The 22,213-nt window shown below is 42.0% G+C and overlaps 1 protein-coding gene and 1 non-coding gene across 21 annotated transcripts in view; both read left to right on the forward strand.

The window, feature by feature from the left end:
* LOC101965466 (uncharacterized) overlaps positions 1-22,213 on the forward strand; it is a 58,141-nt gene that overhangs the window by 14,902 nt on the left and 21,026 nt on the right. For 2 of the 20 annotated variants that reach the window (XM_078050902.1, XM_078050913.1), the window contains 8 exons: positions 1,771-1,842; positions 2,060-2,153; positions 4,029-4,060; positions 4,226-7,452; positions 8,368-9,235; positions 12,698-12,784; positions 16,991-17,081; positions 21,888-21,966. In XM_078050902.1, the coding sequence (XP_077907028.1) occupies positions 1,771-1,842; positions 2,060-2,153; positions 4,029-4,041 (179 nt within the window). In that variant the 3' untranslated portion in view covers positions 4,042-4,060; positions 4,226-7,452; positions 8,368-9,235; ... (1 more) ...; positions 16,991-17,081; positions 21,888-21,966. The remainder of the gene's footprint in view (positions 1-1,770; positions 1,843-2,059; positions 2,154-4,028; positions 4,061-4,225; positions 7,453-8,367; positions 9,236-12,697; positions 12,785-16,990; positions 17,082-21,887; positions 21,967-22,213) is intronic. The other 18 variants (XM_078050897.1, XM_078050912.1, XM_078050911.1 and 15 more) reach the window with 16 other exon arrangements.
* On the forward strand, positions 19,219-19,289 carry LOC120887037 (small nucleolar RNA SNORD113/SNORD114 family). The gene has a single exon (XR_005730207.1). It is a non-coding gene; the product is annotated as a small nucleolar RNA SNORD113/SNORD114 family (small nucleolar RNA).

Consider the following 22,213-nt stretch of genomic DNA (forward strand, 5'->3'; position numbering starts at 1 on the left):
GGGTACTTGGCACAGTTTTAGTGAAAAGGAAAGCACCAAATCTTGCTCTTTCAAGAAGGGGGAGAGAGGGAGTGAGAGGGAGCAGAGAGGAAGAGAGGGAGAGGGAGAGGGAGGGGAACAAGCCTTCGAAAGCTGACAGCTGAATCCTCCCAGCATGGCTGAGCTGGCCACTCTGGGGTCTTCCTTCAAAGCCTGTCTGATGGGTGACAGCGTTGTCCCAGTAACCAAACTGGCCAGCATCATCAGGTGGCTAGTTCTGTTTTGAAGGGAAGAGACACCCACTGTCCTTTTAGAGCCAAGGGAGGGCCCCCAGGGACGCCGAAGGGGCAGGAGTGGCAGGAGGTGGGCGCACAGCATCGGGCACCTATGCCCATTCTCCTTGGTCCACCCACCTTTGAACAGTTTGCCTCTTTCAGCCCCCTCTCCATTTTGAGGCATTTTTTCCCTGTCAGTCAGTCCCTTCATATTCCCCAAGATTTAGTTTGGACCCCAAGCAGCCCTTTAAGTTTTTCAGTGTCTCCTTTGCTTAATTTTTATGGTACATTAAAAAAAAAACCTCAAAAAATAAAAAATGTTTTATCATGGGAAATTTCAAATGACACACATATAGAAAAAATAATACATTTTTAAAAATCATGATTTTAACTTTCCTATAGCTATTACCCAGATATAGTTGTCATCCAATCCAGGACTCTACTGTTTCATCCAAACCCCAAACTGTACCTCCACTCCTAACCCCTATACCCCGACCCTCGGGACTGTTTTGAAGCAAATTCTGTATAACGTCTATCATCTCCCCTGAGCATTTTTGAGCATATATCTCTGAAAAAGAATTCTTCTTTCATAAAAATATAAGCATGATACCATTATCACAATTAAAAAATTAGTGTATCCTTAATGCCAGCCAACCTCTCTCCAGTACTGCAATATTCCTGATTCACCCATAAATTTCTTTTACAGCTCCTTGTTCAGATCTGTGTCCAAATGATTTCCTGTACTTGCAGGGGACAGGTGGGGTTTCAGAAGATTGGTGCAGCTATGCGTCCAGGGTTTTGGGCATCTGCCAGAGCTCAAGGCAGAAACACGACCCAGGCTGACCTTGCTTTTCTCACTGAACATGGGCAAGACCTGGGTCCCTCCACAGGCACTGGATGTCGCATATGAAGCCCTAAGTCCTGGGTCTTATACACAGTTGACATCAGCAAAGAGTAACTGTTTGAATTATTCCTTTTCCCGGAAGCCTCTGGAGGAGAATTGGGCTGGGGTAGGCAAAATGGAGTTGGCCATCATCCACAAAACAGGCTCCTGGCAGTCCAGGGCCCTCAGTGATTAAGGTAGTACGTGCTCCACATCACAAGCAGGGCAGTCTGCAGTCTGGGGGTCTGGTCCTTTTGGACTTCACAACTCGGTGCCTGACAGCAGCTTTTGAGACCTGGGATCAACAGGGGACCCCGAGGGGTGTTTATCTGCTAGGTGGCACCCTTTTCTGTGACCCCAGGATACACCAGTACCCCTCTGACCGCGGCCCCAACCCTGGGTGCTGCTGAAGTATGCACACTGCTAAAACATTGCAGATATTTTCTAAAAAACATTTCTCAATATGACATGCAAGATGCAGTGGTTTTCTCCCTGCTTAACTCCCAGCCCAACAGCAGAAGCAGAGAGAGAGAATGAACGTTTAACGACAATCTGCTGAGGCCAGGCCCTGGAACATCTCTTGCTCGTACATTTTTTCATCCCAGCTACATCTGATTTCTCTTTATTTTACAGATGAGAGGACTTTGAGAAGTCAGTGGCTTGTTCAAGTTCTGCTAGGACACGGGACCCAGGGTTCCAACCCAGGTTTGTCTGAGTCCTTTGCGTGAGAGGCGGAAGGATAGAGGTTTAGATGTGGACAGAGGTTTAGATCAGATGGGTGGATGGTACGTGGAAAGAGGGTTGTCTGGCTGGTGAATGTTGGTAATTCAGGTGAATGAGCAGGTGCAGAAGGAGGACTGAGAGACGAATGAGAGAATAGGCAGTCTCTCACCAAGGTCAAATGCTTACTTGATCTTCCAAGATAGACTTCCTCCGAACAGAGTTGCTGGTGAAATTCCTCACTTCTGTGATGCCTCTTGGTGTATTGACTGGCTCAGATGGCCGTGGGACAACAGGTGAGCTGCCAATCTTGGGATCTACGCCTCAGCTTTGGTGCTAGAGCTGTTCCGTGGTAGTTCTAATAGCCTGATGTTTTCACACAATGCTGGGAGCAATAGGCAGCTGCCTTTCCACTGCTCTCCTGATAACTAAGTTCTGACCCCAACCACTTGGTGAGGCCTTCTCTGGTGTTAGGTATTATTTTGTCTCCTCTTTATGATCACAGTCACTTTATGACACCACTGCCATCCTTAATTAAAAGAAAAGGAAACTGAGGATTAGGAATGGTATAGAACTTACCCAAAGATGAATAGGGAACACATGCACGCCCAGGATCTGAACCATAGTCTTTTTTCCATCCAAACACACATACCCTTAACCTATTTCCTTTTCCTTATGGCCATTCCTGAAAAAAGTTTGCACTCTTCGGAGGTTCCCTCATGTCAGGCTCACTCCCTGTCCTGTTAGTCAGTTGAACTCCTTATTCAATCAAATTTTATTAGATTTCTCAAGTAACGACTTCCCTAGAGTACTCTACTTGCAATTATCATGGAAACAGGGGCCACACTGTGGCTCTCATGCCGCAATTTAGTCAACGTACGATGCTGGCATTTCACCTTGTCACTGAATGCTAATAGAAGCAGGTGTGAAAATGATTCCAGAGCCTAGAGGGGTTCAAAGCGAGGAGGGAGGGGACCAAACAGAGGGTGGAAAGGTGAGTCAACACCCCCCCACACACCAGAATTGGCTAATATTTACCAGATATGTTTTGGGAGCCTGCTTATGGGCCAAGTTCAGTTATGCACATCTAAGATGTTGAGGCACCAACTCATCTCTGCCAGTGAGTGATTTTGTGAGTTTGGACAAGGTATTTAACTTCTGTGCCTCAGTTTCCTCAGTTGTGAAATGAAAATACCAATACAACCATACTAATGGGTACTTGAAAATTAAATGAGTCAAGCATAATCAAGAGCTTAAAACAGTGATTCCCGCATGGTGGGCACTCAATGAACTCAATAAATATTTCGCTATAATTTTATAACCATTCTCATTGAGATGTCATTTAATCTCTTTGGTAAGAATCATTACTCACATTTTATAGATACCCAAACAAGTACTCAGACAGGTGTGTGAGTTTTCTTTTGGAGAAACACAAACAGAGATTTAAGTCTAAAATATTCTAGCTCTAGCTATGGAAGTGAGCAGATCAAATGGATGTGATCACACCAAATGCACATGATCCATTTACAGAGACTCTGCCATAGATGAGGCATAATCCTGAGCAGTGCAGGGTGTTGCTAGAGGTTGGGTGGAAGCTGGGGAGGAGGTGAAGGGCAAGATGCATATGCCAGTTGTCCTAGTTGAAATTTCTGGGGAACCCAGTTCTGACATGCATTCCCACCAACCTTCTTTCCCGTTTTTTATTTTTATTTATTTATTTTAGAAAGCAGCCAATTTGGCTCATCTTTTGAAGGTCACTTGTCAGAACAATTCTGAGTCTTATATCATTTGGGGCATGAGGGCAGGTAACTTCCTTCTATTTTGGGGCAGAAACTTTGCAACTTGAGCCTAGGTGGCATGTGAGTAAGTCAGCACCAACGCAAAGCCTGTCTCCCCCATCAGACTGTAGAGTGTCCGATGGTAACTGCCCCTACCACTTCACGTACAGTCACATGCCACTAGGCTCAAGTTGCAAAGGTTCTGCTTTGCTCCAGTGTCACCATCTTGGGGAGGCTTTGTCTCCTCATCCCTTCCTGATTTATTTTTTTCCTTGGTTCTTGTTACTGTCCCCTACCACATGTATTACACCTATTTATTTTGAATATTCTCTGTTCCTGTCTCTACCCATGGAGATATTAATTCTTAGAGGATTTGTCTATTTTTTCCACTAGGACCTGGACCTAGCCCCTGGGAAAGAGTGCAGGTGGGTTAAAAAGACTTTGAGGAGTAGCAGGGTGAGGGGAGCTGGTGCCATTGAATCACATCCACACATTAGTTCAATGTATGCAAAGCAGGCAGCGGGGTGCTGGGTCCAGAGTATGCATTCAATAAATATTGGCTAATTATGATTATTATGTCTAATTCACAGGACGGTTGTGAGGATCAAGCAGGATAATGTATGCTAACCCATGCTGTGAACGCTGCGTGCTGGGTGCAGAGGTACAATGTGAACAGTCCCTGGTGCTTGGAGGGAGTCTGCACCTCTCTGTTGTGCCTTGTGTCTTGACACCACCTGGGAGGGAGGGAGGCTGCCTGAATGATTGCCCCCTGAAGCTCAGTGAGGGAGCAGGCCTTGTCTTGAAGGCAAAGGCAGGAGGGGGAGCCCCGCCTGGTGGTCTTTCCAGGATTTTTTTTTTTTGTGGAAATCCTCAAATGGATATGTTTGTGTGTACATAACATTCTACTCAAACACGTTAATTTACAGAATGACTTTCATGTCTCTTGCTTGCTCTGAGGTCAGTATGCTGGGTACCTGCCCAGGCCATTCTGGGAGGGTCGGGAGGAGACTGGCTGTGTATTGTCAGTAAGAACTGCTTTGGTTCCTGGGAAATAATTTGACCTTCAAGAATCTTGTGGCATAGACTCCCAAGAGAGCAGCCCCATTACCTGCAATGAATTTTGGTTTCCCAAAATGCATTCCTCGGGTGGGTTTCTGCTTTTCATGGCACTTGTTTAAGTTTTGATGCCATGTCCAAAAAAGAACAGATCCCACAGTTTCCTTTCTGAGTTTGAGGTCCATCCTCCCTGAGACCCTCAGCTTGGCCTGAGCATCGAGACCATGTGTTTCTCTAATCCAACCGGAGCCTCTTGCACTGGTGGGGTGTGGGTGTGGGTGTGCGGTGTGGGTGTGGGGTGTGTGGTGTGGGGCAGGGGAGGGCACGCTGTGAGCAGGTGTATGCAGGGCGGGAGCTGCGTGAGGATCGGTCCGTCCATCGCTCAGTAGTCCTTCACCCTCGCATTGGACCCAGGAGGGTATGGCTGTCCTCATTCTGCAAATCGCACAACTCGGGGCACAAGACAGAGAGGCCAGGTCACGTCTCTGCAGTTACACAGCTCATGAGTGCCTGCTGGGGTGGAACCTGGTCTGTCTGTCTGTCTAGCACCACAGCTCGGGCGCTGCTGCAGTGGGAGCACAGATTTGGATGCGGGGCTCAGAGATGGGTGGAAGGGCTTCTACCTGGCTGACTTGGCATGCACATGATAACTAACTTTGCTGGGGCACTGGTTTTGTGACTATGTTGCATGGAGAGGTTAGTGAGCTTTCCTAATGTCACTTAACTTAGTCAGAGCTTGGGGCTGGGCTTAAGGGACAGACACAGTTGTGTGGGCCTTTGTGCTCCAACCCCTGGGAGACCCTGCCTCAGGACAGTGCAGGACAAGTGGTAGAGGAAATGGGGGTGGGGTGGGGTTGAGTCCTGGAGGAAGCGCAGGAGGGAGGGCGTGCTTGGAGGAGGGGCTGGAGGATTTCCTTCCCCGTTGATTCCTGCACGTTCATCAGAAACCTGTAGAGGCCCAGCAAGCGAGGGCCCCACAGGAAACAGATTTCAGGAACATATACGTGACCCACCAAAGACGGATTTTATGAATATACATATGTGTTAAAATTTTCTACATAAACAAGGGGAAGGGGGTGGTGTCCAGGAGACTTCAGAGTGGCCACAAAGGTTTACAGAGGCAGGGGGAAGGGAAGATGGAGGTGGGGCCACGTGTGGTTTGCCACCACTATTTTTAGCAATCAATAAAATGAGAGTGAGGGATGCAGGGGGCAAGGGCAGAGTGGGTCGTAAAGCAGGGACTGTGACTAATTCACCACAACCAAGGGACATGGGGAAAGAGCTCAGAGTGGTTTGTGGCTGTTAATTTTATTATTAAGAATAATAAAAGAATAAGAAATAATGTAATCAAGGTCTTGAATGGAACAGTTGTGAGAATCCTCTGGACAAAAGATGGTGACTAATTCAGGCCTGCTAACCTGACATTGATGAACAAGGAAGGTCCACAGGCCTTTTTCTTCCTTTCAGAGTGGTTTTGTGTTCCCTCAAACGGGCTCGCTGGGGTTCCCCTGCCAGAGAGGAGACCGTGGACAGGTAAAAGCCAGGCTTAATGGAAGTTCTCTCAGTAGGCAAAGATGATGACTGTGTAAATAAAAGTCAAGAGTGCCAGAGGTGGCCAGTGACAAAAATGGACTCTTCCCCTCCAGCTTAGTGAGGTTCAGTTGAAAATCAAACTGTATACAGCCAAGGCACGAGGTCCTGATGTACCTAGGTACCTCATTGTGCATTGGTCTCTGGATCCAAGCCAATCAGCATTTCATCCACACCACAGTGACTTCTTCTGTGTCTGTGGCAAGAATACTTACAATGTACTCTTGGCAAATTTCGAGAATTATTAGCTCAAGTCACCGTGCTCCAGAATTTTTCTCACAACTGCACACTTGTACCCCTTGACCAGCTTCCCCTGTTAACCACGTCCTCGTCTGTGTTTCTGTAAGGCTGTTGTAAAACCCCAGCCCCCAGAGCTCTAGGCTGTGGTGCTATGGGCAAGAAGCTACCGACAGTGTATAGAACTGACATTGACTTTGGGCTGGAGGGGACTTCAAGTGTATTTGTTGTATATTAAGCATGAATAAAATGAGTCAATAAATAAAGTAGGAAATGCAAGATGGTCAAAAATGGACCATCAAAAATGATGTATTTTGAACTAAGGATTAAGATTCATCTATTCCTGTACAATTGTTGATCATTTAAAGTGATTAAAAAAAAAAATAAGACCTCTGTGGTTAAGAAGCGTTTGGATGTACTGACTAATCAATTTGTTGCGGATTAGTACCGGGTTCATCTGTATTTATTGTATTTAAAAAAATAAGTAAAAGCAATAAAAGGATGAGTAGGAAATTACAATGCGATTGTTTGTGGCGTCAAGGGTCGTGATGACTGTAACTCTGCATGCCTGTTTTTTAGGAATGATGTCTGTGGGTTCATTTGTGGGGAAGAAACATAGGGGCAGATTCTTGTAACAGTACATGTTTTTTGATTTGGGTGGTAAATTAATGCATGTCTATTGTAATAATAAAAATGAATAAATACAAATACTGATACTCATGTTTGGGCCAGTGGGTGAGACTGTATCATGAACCAAAGATTGTGATTCGTCCTGTTCTGCTCCCCAATCGCCATTAAAAAGTGTAGGCTTTATCATGTTAATATCTGCCTTATATCTCACAGAATGGTGGAGGCCCCACAGTGGGTGTGATGCCACTTTACCAACAGCGACCTTGGAGGTGACCTCTGTGGAAAGTGCCGTGGACCAGCCAATGTGAGTTGTGGCTAGTGCTACTGTTTAGGGCTTGGGTGGTTGGTGGATGGATATTTACTGAATTCTTAAACCTGAATGGATAAAGTCAAAGGTGACCATGCCCAGGACAGTGATGAGACAGGCATGAATCTAGAGTGATAAGTCCAAGTAGACACAACAAGTCACCAAATTAAAAAGAAAAAAACATTAGGCTGTTCTCTGTGTAGGAAATAGCAAAGAAAAATGGAATGTCTACTTAGAGATAAATAATATATATCAGATAATATGTGAGATATAAGTGCTTTTTTGTTTTGGGGTTGGATGGTGGGTTCATGTTTGTTTATGGATTTATTAAAAATAATGGATACATACATAAATAAAATCAGAGGGTCCAGGATGGAGTAATGAAGGTCATATTTAATGACTTATAAACCTTAAGTCATCTATATAATTCTCCAAAGTTGAGAGGCATCAGCCCAATAACGAATGTTTTCATTTACTTTAATAGCATTTTACTATTTATGCACTATGGTTTATGTAAACACTTCCTTATTTGTGAAGTCTGGGATATTATCTGTGAGAGAGGCTCATGGAAGGAAAAAGGTATCAGTAGTCTTTTGTTTGTTGGGTATGATAATATGAGTGTTCTTTCAAGGATTTTAATTTTAATTTTTTTAGTATTGGGGATTGAACCCAGAGGTGCTTAACCACTGAGCTCCAGCCCCAGCCCTTTTTTTTTTATCTTTTATTTAGAGACTAATAAGCAACACAGTTTGCTTAATTTGAAAATTAAGTTGCTTATTAGTGCTTTGCTAAGTTCTTGAAGCTGGCTTTGAACTTGCAGTCCCCATGCCTCAGTTTCCTGAGCTGCTGAGATTATAGGCATTTGCCATTGTACCTTGCTCTTTCATAATTTTCTTTTTCTTTTTTTTGCAGTGCTGGAAATTGAACCCAGGGCCTGAGTACTGCCTAGGTCAGCACTCTACCACTGAGTCAAATCCCCAGCCCTATTTCATGATTTTTAAGGGATAAATAAATTTGAAAAGGGCTAAGCACAGACCAATGAGGCTAATATTTAATAACCCAAGGCCTATTAATTTAACTCTACACAAGTGAGTGCCACTAAAAACAATCCAGGGTGTTTAGTTTTCTAATAGCTGCTTCTTGTTGGACAGAAAGGACACATACTAGTTTAATCATGCATCATTTATGAGGACTTTGACTCTTATTTGGGTAGGTTAGGTTCATAAAGAAAATGTAAGTAATAGTTGGTGTTTTGAAATCTTTGATTGGACAGTTGTTCAAAGGTGTTCAGAAATAAGTAAATGAATGAGTGAAGAAATCAATGAAGAAATTGAGAGAAAGAAAAATGGGATAACGATGATCAAATCTTACTTTAGTGAGATTGAACGTGAGTTTAACTTAGATTAGAAACAGGGCTCAGTCACGGTTATGGGTTGGATATGTGGTGTCCCCCAAAAGCTCACATGTTAGACAATGCAGGAATGTTCAGAGGTGAAAAGATTAGCTTATGAGCACTGTAACTTAATCAGTGGAATTAACCCACCTAGGTGGATTAATTATGTGGATTAACTATAGGCAGGTAGGGTGTAGCTGGAGGAGGTGGGTCACTGGGTGTGACTTTGGGGTATACATTTTGTCCCTGGTAACTGGGGTTCTCTTTGTTTCCTGGTTGTCATGTCCTGAGCTGCTCGCCTCTGCCACAGCTATCTGTCACAATGTCCTGCCTCACCCCGGACCTGCGGCTAAGGAGTCGGCTGACCATGGAGTGACCTTGAAAACTGTGAGCCAAAATCAACTTTTCTACCTTTAAGTGCTCTTGTCAGGTCTTTCGGGTGATGAAAAGCTGACTAAAACATTCACCCTGACAGTTTCCCATGTCCCACCTCCTTGCCATTCCTCAGGGTCTTCCCTGTGCCAGCACCTCCTGGCGGCACTGCCCGCCTGACTCTCCCACTCACTGACACCCTCTGTGTAGACCATGAGCACATGGCGACTGCTCTCAACCGCCAGGTGAACTGTTGGCTCTCCAAGGCAGGCTACCTTCTGGTATTTCCTGTTCCGTAGAGTTGCTACCTATGTGTTTCACCTGACTAATGCCCAAAGCTTACTTTAGTTCATGTCTGGGCTGTCCTGGAGAGTGGCTGACTTGGTAGGAATAAACTGGGTACAGAACAGAGCCACAGAGCCTCTGCCAGCATAAACAGGTTTCCTGTGAGAAGGACCCCTGGTCACTCCTCAGAGGCTTGGGCGTGGTGATGTCTGCCAGGAGTATTGATTGGTTTTGTTTTTTGGAGAAGATGACGTACATGAACAAATGTCTGGTAAAGGAGAACTCTAGGGAAGAGGAGCACGTGGCCAAGGTGGGGAGAACCCAGCAATGAGCCAAGGCAGGGTCAGGGAACCCCGAAGTGCACCCCGAGGGTGCCCTGTCTCTGTGCGGGAAGGGACTCTGCAGCTAGGGTATTGATTACCTTATTGTATAATCAATCAATGAGTAAATCACTAAAAATTGCATGAGTTTACAAACGAACTCATTAAATAAACATGTAAATAAGTGAATAAAGACCAATGATGAGTGCATGTAGTGAAACAAGAACCATTATTAATATGTTTTTGAAGCACATAAGTCCATTAAACTATGTAAACACACACACACACACACACACATATACACACACATATACACTGGTGGATAGTGGTTCTTGTCTCTAAAAAGAGAAATTTTACATAAATAGGAAAGTGGAAGAGCACCCGTGTTGAGAATTGCAGGATAAGAATTTCTGTTAATCCAGTGACAATATAATTGATCATTTCTGTGGGTCGGGGACAGATTGGCAGATGTTAGATGTATATGGAATTTTTATCCTGTTTCTTTGGATTCCCAGCTATGAATTATAAAAAGGAAGGAGTGAATAAGTTTATGTCACAATTAGTTAAGAGAAGCAGATGATGGGTCAGCCAGGAGAATTAATTATGAAGCTCATATGAGGATCCGGGCATTTGCATGCTGCTCCTGTCCCTGTAGATGGCATCAAGTTAGGCTCCTGCGTGTTTAAGGTTCCCGTGTAGATTCATGTGAAAGGACAGTGATAATGTCAGATTTTATATGACATTAAATTAAGCAGTAAACAAACAGTTACAGAGAGGGTCGAGTGATTTGCCAATTAACAATAAAATAGTAATTGAAGGACGTACCATTATGACCAATGTTCCATGGAACAAAATTAATATTCCTTCAATTGTAAACAGGTGGGATCAATTAAAAAAGAGGAAGAAAACTGTAGCTTAATAATTCATTTGTCTTACCCCTAAGAGAAGGAAAATGTGAGGAAGGGCAGAAATATTGTTAGTGAGGTAAGACCAGAGGTTTCTGGATGTGATTTGTTAAATATTTAACGTTTGGGCAAGTTGAAGGAAGAGGGCCAGTCCATGCCCTGATGATGAGGGTTGTGTAAGGGACACTGGTCCATCCTCATGTGGTGGTTGTCCCCTGGGGCAAGCTGTCCAGTGTGGTAGCAATTGGAACAACCAGCACAAAGACTGGGGTGGGTCATGTGATCTAGTTTTGTTGTGATAATTATCAGCCAATTAATGAATAAACCCATAACAAATCTGGAAATGAATATACAGCATTGCTCCCCAGCCCAAATCAATGATCAGCACCCTAGGGTTTCTGAATCAAGGATTTCGACTGAACCCCGTGACCCAAGGACCATTGCGCACACACACCTAATCCATCGTCCCGGTGGGACATGAGCTTGTAGTTCCATGAGGGGGAAGGGCATCTTGGTTTGGGTCTTTTGTAGATCTTAGGTCTGCCCCCAGTGAGTCAAGACAATGGCGGTTACACATTCATTAATCATGACAGTAGGTAATGGATATTAATTATTATTAAATTATTTCTGAGAAGTTGGGTTGCAGTCATTCCGGGGGTCAAGGGTACTGCCATGTGGCTAGTAGCAAACATGGATGTATGTGAGCTTCCGGTTCTTTCCTGCTTGGCGATAGCTAATTCTATTAAGACTTTTATCAGGGGCTTTGAGTGTAGTGCAGGTAGAACACTAACCTAGTTGTACAGGCCCTGGGTTCCATCCCCAGCACTGAGAGAATCAGTTTTTTTTTTTAATATATATATATATTTTAGTTGTAATTGGAAACAATACCTTTATTTATTTATTGACGTGTGGTGCTGGGGATTGAACCCAGTGCCTCACATGTGCTAGGTGAGCACTTTACCACTGAGCAGCTACAACTCCAGCTCCAAGAATCAATTTTTTTTAAGAGAAGGGAAAAAAGAAAAACATAACAAATTATTCAGAACTTCGCAACTGATAGAAAATCAAGTCTTGGCCAATAGTAAGAGGTGTTATAAGATAGGAGCAATGAACCGACGAGGCCTGCTCAGTACGTTTCTAGTGTATGTGTGGGTGTTGAGACCTCAGGCAGGTGTTGGCATTATTTAGGGCTCTATTCCTGTGTATGCAATCTCACAAACAGTGATGGCATTCTTATTGGTGAATGATATGAAGGAAGGGAGTATTTAAAAAAAGAGGGCAGACATGGACCATGGAAGACCACCTGTCATTTGAAAAGTTAATTGCAGAGCTGGGGATGCATCTCGGAGCACTTCCCTAGCATGTGTGAGGCTCTGGGTTCCATCTCTAGTACTGCAAGTAAGTAAATAAGTCATCGAATGAACTAAGGAATGAAAAGCTCAACGTTCCTCTTGTTCTGATCTACTGATGCCCATGTCAATAAAAGGAGCCTGAGATTCCGCCCAGGTTATTACCTGTCATAATACTGCAGACTGTTTTGCATTTTGTATGAAGATTTAAAAAGTTATTCTGTGGGTAAACAGAAAATAAATGAATAATTGAATGAAATCATAATGCAATTGGAGAAGATGTGGGAGGAAATGAGAAGGTAAACTGAGTTATGATCCAGGAGCACCCATGAGAGAAGACCCAGGTTCTCGCCTGTGTGGGGGTATTTTCTAGACAGAATCGAAATGTGCATAGTTGTGACTTGCCTACAGGGGTGTTTAGAACTAGCAGTTTTTATTGTGACACATAAATTACTAATTGAAGTCAGTAAATAAAGTGGGGGACACTTGGGGCTAGTAATGGCAATGTGATGAAAACTTGGGTACTTAACACGTTGGGTACAGCAGGATTAAAGTCCCACCAACAAAACCTAAATCTGCAGTGCTTGAATTTTCTAAAAACCGCTTTTCACTCCACAGATCCAAGGTACCAAATCTGATTTATTTATTATCCATTGTTGAAAACCGTGGCTGTGGTTTCTGTGGCTGAGGAGCAACGGGACTCGGGTAAGTACCAGCGTCTGTGCTCGGGGTCTGCAGGGGCGAGTCATACTATCTGGGAGCTGCCAGCCAGGGAACTGGTGGCTGCTGCAACCAGACAGCATCACAGCTCTCGAGCTGAGGGGAGGTCGGAGTTCTCACCACAGAACGATAACTGCTCCAGGTAACGCACACATTAATTAGCCAGAGTTCGTCACCCCGCCTCTCGTATACTTGAAAACATCCAGTAGTGCACATGCCTTTATCATTCAATTAAAGAATAAAGTAAAACAAAAACAATCCAAGAACACCGCACTGGGAATGTGCTAGGAATGTGCATTGGACCGTGGATCAGGCCATTTCCCATAACTGGAGTCCACTGGGGACAAAGAAGAGGGTGTGGAACTCATTTCCACAGGTGCTCAAAATCCCACTCTATTTTTGTCTCATGTCTTAAGAAAATATATCTGCAGTTAAAGATCTGGGTTTCCAGGCTTTGAGGGGCAGGGTGCACAGTGCTGTCCTTGCTGTAGCAGTGAAGGTGGCCACTGGGTTGGTCACTGTACTGTCTTCAGTTATGACGAAGTTGAATGATTGACAGGCAGACAGCAGTGGAGCACAGGGGCTGGTGGGAAGCCGTGGCTTGAACTGCACATGCAGCACTGCCGTCTGACCGAGAGCAGGTCTCGCCTCCCATCTCTGCGGGAAATGGGTCCACCAGCAGCTTCTGCAGTAGGCAAAGACCTGTCGTGGTGTTTTTGTGACTCTTGGATGTTGATATTTTTAATTGCTGAAGCCAGGAGTAAAACACAAGATAATGTGTAAACCATACTGTATGAATAAGTAAATGAAGAAAAGGTATGAGCTTCGATCCATGATAAGTTCTAGGGAAGACAAATCAAGAATTTTGATCAGACTTGAAACTGAAGGCCGTTAGAACCCAGGTGTTTCCTGTGGGGGTGTGGAGACCCCAGTCATGAGTGGCCTGGGCTTCAGTGGGTCCTGGGTGGATATGTGAATTCATGAGTAAATGAGTGTGTAGGTAAGGATAAAGATTGCTAGGTGTGGGTCATTGATGAGGGTGTGTCCTGAAAGAAGTATTATTAGGAGTGAATTTGTCTAATACTGAGTTCCCATGTAACACAGGTTGAAACCGCTAACCCCTTAGTGCACTCAGGAACTCCAGATACAAATGGACAGACATGGGGGCATCTACAAGTCCATGCCGACATTCTGGATTTGTAGGAGTTTGCTACTTGTTGCTTTTATTAAGAAGAAAGAGAAAGCATTTCCATAGACAAAAAAATTACAAGACGAGAGATTTAAGTAATAGCTATAGTTTCATGTTCTTTGTGATTAAAAGAGACCAAGCAGGGGCCAGTTGTAGAGAACATATTAGATGACTACAACCTCATGATTAATTCATGTTCACTGAAGTTTATGAAAAACAACAACAAACATTGACGAGAGGTATACAGTCAAGTATTCCTGTGGTCAATGAGCAGGTGGGCAGTTGTTCACATTTATGGTGTTCAAGGGTCAGGTCTGGGCTGGGTGTGGTGGAGCGTGCCTTGGCTACCTGGGAGGCTGAGGTGGAAGGATCACAAGGTAGAGGCCAGTCTATGCAACTTAGTGAGATCCCATGTCAAAAAGGGGTGAAAGCCTGGACTCCCCCACCATGCGCCAGGCACTGGGCTAGAGCCCAAGTACTGGAAAAAGAAAGGTGTAGAGTGCACAGGTCCTTAGGCACCAAGATAACTTAGAATATTAAGGAAGGTGCTCATCCAGTGGTTACCTAAGAGAAGGCCGACTGGGCAACACGTGGCAGATGAGGAGGGCTGAGCTACTGTCTCCTCTAATTTGTAGGGAGCTTACTATTTTGTTTTAAATTTGAGAAAGGGCCAAACATGAGCCAATATTGAGAATGGGATATATAATTAGAATTATGATTAATCCAAATATATTCACTGAGTATTATTTTTTAAAAAGTCCAGAGAGGGTTTACTTGGTCACATCTGTGGGTCGTGAGCATGTGGGTAGACATTCCAACTTGTTGTCTCTTGTGTTGACTTTAACTGCTCCTAAGAGAACAAAGGAATGTGTTCATATCTTGATCAGTTACACAAAAGAAGGGTCAAAATACCAAAGACCATGCTTATTACTGTTACACCCCAATGACTGACCAGATAAATAAATAGCACTTGAGGTTCCCACCAGCCCTTTGGGTAAGTGCAGGGAAATGCATAATTAATTTATTCCATGCATAATTATAGACACGGATAAATACATGAACCACTAGCCATGGAAATCAGAAAAACCTGTTCATCATCTGTGAGGCCGTGCCATGAAATAAAGATTTACATTTATCCAATTTGGTACAAGTGAGGTCCATTAAAATCAATAAATTTAGTTCTCAAATTTATGGGTAGAGAGTGTGGAGACAGATGTTTATGATAGATAGGACTCTTATTCACATGGTGATATTTATTATTCTGTTTAAAAAATAAAAACTAACTAAATCAATAGCTAAAAAGTACCCTTCAGGGAAAGGATGAAATTATGAGATGACACGTTCGACTAATACTGCAAGATAAACTTCATTAAACTACCTGAGTGTAGGTTTTTTCTTTTGAAAGTTTATTTCTTACTTCACCAAATGAACATCCCCCAGTTGATTTAGTGATGCTAAAGGTCTTGGTTCTCACCTCTGTAGGGAGGAAGAGCAGAGATTTATGGCAGTAATAGCTATAGTTTCATGTTCTTTGCTTGGGAGGTTGGTTCATCGTTATTGTCTGCATTTTTCAAAGTCATAAATGAATATATTCATAAATAAGACTAACTAACATCAGCTGTGACCCCTGATGAGTTTGTGCTTAGATTTGGAATTGAGGGTTAACCATAGCCAATAAAAATGATGCCGGATGCTACATTACATTCATTGCTTCCTACTCTGTTTTATTTTTGCTTTGTGAGTCACTGAAGTACTCCCCACTGGTAACGGTTCTGACGATTAATTCCTTGAATGAGAAGCACAAAGGAAGGTGGGCAATATTGTCAGTGTTCCTGATGGAGTGAGATGATGGTTCCGTGGCTATTGGTTGCATCATCTTTAAATAAAAAGGGGCCAAGTGTGGCTGGTATGGAGCTGCTAGAATGTCAATTATTTTATGCGTGCAAAACGATGTCGTCTATTAGCTCCACGGGAAATAGGCACTTAGACAGTTATAAGCAGCATTCAAGGGATGTTGTTTTTTTGGACTTTCCGATTTATCCTATTTTTAGTGGATCATTGGATTGAAGAATAAGGAATGTAGATAAACAAAGGAAGAAGATACAGCAAGCCTTGAGCAATAGGTATTCTGAGATGTGTAAATCAAGATTTCGATTAAATTCTGTAACTTACAGGTCTCTTGGGAAATCTCTTCCTCTTTTGTGTGGTGGGGAGAGTATACAAAAGTCAGAATAGTCAAAAGTCCTGCGTAAAGTGCAGGGAAATGCATAATTATTTCATTCCATGCATAATTATAGACACAGATAAATACATGAGCCACTAGCCATGGAAATCAGAAAAAATCTGTTCGTTATTTGTGAGGCCAAGCCATGAAATAAAGATTTACATTTAAATCAGTTCTTCAGGTTTGTGAATTGTATAGATCAAGATGTGTAAGTGCACGGTGCTGCTTTGCAAGTCTGCAGCAAACAAGCTATTATATTCACTGTTATCATTTTCTGAAGCAATGAGTCTCATGAATGGATCAAGTCATTCTTAGTGTTTTCCCCAGAGGGCATGACTTACTCCATGGGAGTCCTTGTTGTTTTGTGGTTTGGTGCTGGGTAGCTGGTTGTTGGCTTTATTTGGAAAAGAAGCAAATCATTCATGTTAGAAATGATTGTTGGAGTAATTGCCTAATTGAAAGAAGGCCAAGAATGGACTATAGTTGTGCATGTGATAGTTAATATTATTAATCTGATTCTGTCCACTGCCCACTATTTAAAAAGAAAAGGACCCAGTTGATGATATCTGTGAGCAATGAGATTATGGACAGATCCCGGTAATGTTAGTTGATGACATTGTCTTACCTTGACTTTTATTCATTTTGTTACATTGTTAAAAGTGAAAGAATGAAGGAGTTTATATCTTATTCCATTACTTAAAGTATGGCGTATAGTGAACTGGTGAGGAGCAGGGGTCTTGAAACAAAGTTATGATTAATACTTTTTTTTTTTGCATAGGAAGAAAAAAGAAATCTAGACTTATCCTACTTTGGAAAAAATGCCAAAAATCAGCAGTTGCATGAAGTGGTATTTCAATCCTGAACTACTGGTGGGTTTTATTCTTTCTTCTTTAAAAATTGAATAGAAGCAAATTATTATTTGAATAAAAAAGTCATGAGTGAGTCAGTTAATGCATAAATTAGGGTAAATCCGGGATCAATGCTTCAGTGATACATTCTTAGCAACACACAAAAGATTAATGAGGTTAGGGTCTTTATGTGGTTAGGGAGTATATAGGTGGATAATCGTGATAGTTTTATTTATTCTCTTGTGTTGGGTGGTAGATTTAAGTGTTTATTATATTAAAAATTAAACAGTAAATAAGCCAGTACATAAAATGTAGCACTATTCTTAAGTCAGTAATGAGAATGTGATAGGAACCAAGGCTCATGATCCATCTAATCCCTCACGACTCAAGTCTATTAAAAGGAGTTAAGTCTACCCTGTTCCATTTTTTATAAAATGTGCATTTTACTTTGCAGAATAAGAAAACCATAGCTGATTTAATTATTCAGCAATAATAGAGACATTGGCTTTTTCTCTGTGGGTAAGGAGCTTAGAGACCATTACAGAGAGAACAGTCAAATTTCATGTGCTGGGTTTACGTGGTTCTTTTATCTCTAAATTATATCAAATAAATGAATAAATGACTAAGTACATAGATAAAACTGTGTCATGCACGAACCAATAGTGAAAACAAAACAAAGTTTGTGATAAATCCAATTTAGCACAACTTAGGGGGCTTTCATGCATTTTTAGAAGTTGTGAATATGAAAATTTAGTTGGTACCATCATTGATTTAATACCTCTTCAACCCTAAATATTGAAACCATGACTTTGTTCAAGTGGGTAAAGACAAGGAGAGGGGATGTGGTGTGAGTTGAGATGGGGGTTCATGGATGTTCCTGGGCTAGTTTGAGCATCTGTCACCTGGAAGTCCAAAATCTGGAGGGCTCTTGATTCTGAAACTTTCTGAGCACAGCTGACCTCCTGTGAGGGGTTGCAGTCAAAATGCAGACACACTAAAAATATTATTTAAAATTATTTTCAAGCCTTGCGTACAGGATGTGTATGAAATATAAAGGAATTTCATGGTTAGACTGGGGTCCTATCCCTAGAATATCTCATTATGTATATGCAAATATTCCAAAGCCAGAAAAAATCCAAAATCTTGAAGCATTTTTTGGTCCCAGCATTTCTGTGTTGTGTTAGCTATCTATTGCCATGTAATGAATCACCCCGTGGCTTCGTGGCTTCAAACATCAAAAATATCAATAAACTTTGATCTTTCTCTCAGTTTCTGTATAACAAGAATCCAGGAGAGGCTGACTGGGCAATTGTGGCTTGTGGTCTCTTGTGAGGTTGCAGGTGAGAGTTAGGTGGAGTCACCTCTGCTGGGGACCTGAGAGTGCTGTGGGTCAGCCTCCTGGCTCAAGTAGAGCCGTCAGTCCTGCCGTATCCTGTTTGTCAGAAAAGGCAATCATGATGCAGGTGGAAGATCTGACTCGAGACTCTGTTCACCCCGGGGGTCCCTGGTGCCATCTTGGAGGTTGCCTACTACATGTGCTATCTTTTTGGGGGGTACAAAGGGATGCTCAACCACTGAGCCACATCCCCAGTCCTGCTTTTTTTTTTTTGGTATTTTATTTAGAGACAGTTTCTAACTGAGTTGTTTAGTGCCTCACTTTTTGCTGAGGCTGGCTTTGAACTTGTGATCCTCCTATCTCAGCCTCCTGACCCACTGGGATTACAGGTGTGTGCCACTGTGCCTGGCAGTCATGTACTGTTTTTACCATGGAGACAGGTTACATAAAAGGAGGGCAAGCACAGACGAAGTACAGATGCAGGGTGATACAAAGCAAGGAAGTTGAGTGTCAATTAACCCAGTAGAAGTATCTTGGTAGTATTGAAGGATCTTGTTCAGAGGTTTATATTTCATGGATGTTGACTTTTTAAAAATTTTTTTTAGTTATGAATTCTTCTTAGTTATGTAGGACAGTAGAATCCATTTTGACAAAATTGTACAATCATGGGGAAAATCTTACTCTGATTAGGACCCCCTGCTTGTGGGTGGGCACGATGGTGGGGTGCACCTAGGTATTTTCAGGGTTGTCAACTTTGTTAGCATTGGCGACTAATGAGTGAAGGGCGGAGGGATGGCCGAGTGAGGAAAGGTGTGCTGAGCCTGGACAATGATGAGTATTCTGGGGTGTCTGAATCAATGATTTTGATTAAACCCTGTAACTCTGAGGTCCATTATGAGAGCTGCCTTTACTAATCCCTATGTGATAAATTATCTCACAGCAGAAGGTAGGGACATTCAGGATTTTGTTCTCAGGCTACCAAGATTCATGGGTCTGGATGTTATTACTGTAAGTACATTAATAAAAGAATAACAAGGAAAATATGTAAATGAGTGAAGACAAAGGATAACCATACATAGCTTTATTATGAGACTTGGGTGATATATTTATTATTATTTTACATTTGAAGTGGTCAGTTCCAACACAAATTGATTAATTCTCATGCCTGTTTGGGTAAGGAGCACCTAGAGATTAAATACTGAGAAATTAATGTTATTGTCTTACATTATGTAGGGTGTTGGTTGCTTGTTGGAAATAAGATCTACTTGGTTATATCTAGGAATAAGAAGCACATGGACAGCTGTTAAGGCCATTCAGATTTCTTCCTTCCTTGTTTTTATTAATTTTTTGGCTGGGGATTGAAGCCCAGGACCTCATGCATGCTAAGTACCAGCACTCAGTTCCACCCCAAACCCACTTCAGACTTGTCCTGCCCTTCATTTCCGTGCTCACAGATGCTGATGAGATTGTGAGTGAATTTATAAATATCTTCATCTTTCGGCCAATTATTTTGGAGAGGGTAAAGCAGTATTTTCTAACCTTAGCAGTATTGATATTTTGATCTGGATTTTTTTTGTGTGTGGTGTTGTTTAGTAACTCTTGGTTTTAGGATCTTAGTTTCCCCCATCTTAATCTAGACATTCAATGCAAGCCCAATAAAAATCCCAGAAAATTGTTTCTGGGGATGTTAACAAACTCATTTTAATTTTTTCATAGACAACAGACTCACAATTATCCACACAACATTGGAAGCTCAGTAGTGTTCCACTGGGTGCATGGACCATATTTCCCTAACCCATTCATCCATTGATGGACATTAGGTGGATTACATATGTTGTCTGTTGGGAATAGTGCTGCCAAGAACACAGAATTTTGTTAACAACCCCAAAATGATCTTGACCATCATTTTGTTGACTAAAGAGAGGGATAGACAGAGGTTAGTATTTTCAGGATTCATTTTTAGTGTGCTTGCATTTGTATATTTATATATTATTATAGTCAAATAAATAAAATTTTTTAAAATAAGATAAAATACAGATCAATGAGAATGAGGTTTTATGAGAAGATTATGATTATTTGAGTTCCACCACTGATATTCATAGGAAAATACTTAGCCTGCTGCCATTTTCTTTAAAAAAATTTTTAGATGTAGATAGACACATACCTTTATTTTATGTATTTATTTTTATGCAGTGCTGAGGATCGAACCCAGAGCCTCACTTGTGTTAAGCAAGTACTCTTCCGCTGAGCCACAACCCAAGCCCTACTGCCATCTTTTTAAAAAAATTTTTTTTGAGAGAAAGAGAGAGAGAGAGAAATTTTTAATATATATATATATATATATATATATATATATATATATATATATTAGTTTTCGGTGGACACAACATCTTTATTTTATATGTATGTGGTGCTGAGGATCAAACCCAGTGCCCCATGCATGCCAGGCGAGTGCGCTACCAATGAGCCACATCAGCCCGCTATTGCCATTTTTAAAAAACAAAATATTTATTTTTTTAGTTGTACATTACCTATATTTCACCTATTTATTTTTATGTGGTTCTGAGGAACGAACTCAGGGTCTCGCATATGTGAGGCAGGCACTCTACCACAAGCAACCACCCTTTTGGCCACTTTTACAGAGGACTTTTTATTTTTATTTTTTTAATACCAGGGATTGAACTCAGGGGCACTAGACCACTGAGCGACATCCCCATCCCTTTTATTGTATTTTACTTAGAGACAGGGTCTCACTGAGTTGCTTAGTGCCTCAACATTGCTAAGACTGGCTTTGAACTTGAGATCCTCCTGCCTCAGCCTCCCAAGTCACTGGGATTACAGGCGTGCATCATGGCACCTGGTTTACTGCCATTTTTTATAAGGTACATGTAGATTATTGCACAGAGACTTTTTTTCAGTTGTGAATTACTGGCTCAGTTACAATTTTGGTTATTCTTTAGATTATAAACAGAAAATCATCCATGAGTAATCATCATTCAACTTTCGGTGGCCTATGCATAATTCTATCTTACAACATCTTAATTTATTGACTCATCTAATTACAGGTGGCACACACCTGTAATCCCAGCAGCTTGGGAGGCTGAGACAGAAGGATCACAAGTTCAAAGCAATGTCGAGGCACTAAGCAACTCAGAACCTGTCTCTAGATAAAATACAAAATAGGGCTGGGGTGTCAATCAGTGGTTGAGTGTCCCTGAGTTCAATTCCCAGTATCGAAAAAAGAAAGAAGTAGATGAATATTTACCCCATGAGGCAGTGCTTACCTGTGTGAGTTGAGTATTTACACAACAGGCGTTAGTCATAGGAGTAGATCTTATTTTTGGGTGACAGATGCAACAGTGGTGATAACATTATTTCAAAGCAAAAATAAAATACTGAATTAATTATAAAGGACCACTGTTCACTAGTATGTAGTTCCACATAACACCTTGCAGAATCTAAGTCAGGCTAAGTCTATGTTTCTCCCACAGGGACCAGAGCAGAGTGGCTTATTCCCGAGAAACAAAGCCTGGGTGGTTGGCTTTGTGGGTAACGAACATAGAGAACAATGTAAGTGAGACCTCACCCTCTCCTGTCCTTGCCTGTGCTGCTTTTTTGCTGTGTAAAAAAAGGAACCCATGTGCACAAGAGAAAGAAACCTCACCAACAACGGACCGGTGATGGGAATATGTCACGAACCAAAAAATAGTTTAATCTAATTTGATGCAAGGAAGGTGACTTTATTTCCATTTTTAACTTTTGGAGGTGACTTTTAAAAGGTAGTAGTTGTTTCAGTTATTTTCAGAGCTGTTTGCAG

The sequence above is a fragment of the Ictidomys tridecemlineatus genome, chromosome 5 (genome assembly GCF_052094955.1).
Source record: "Ictidomys tridecemlineatus isolate mIctTri1 chromosome 5, mIctTri1.hap1, whole genome shotgun sequence".
Classification (NCBI taxonomy): domain Eukaryota; kingdom Metazoa; phylum Chordata; class Mammalia; order Rodentia; family Sciuridae; genus Ictidomys; species Ictidomys tridecemlineatus.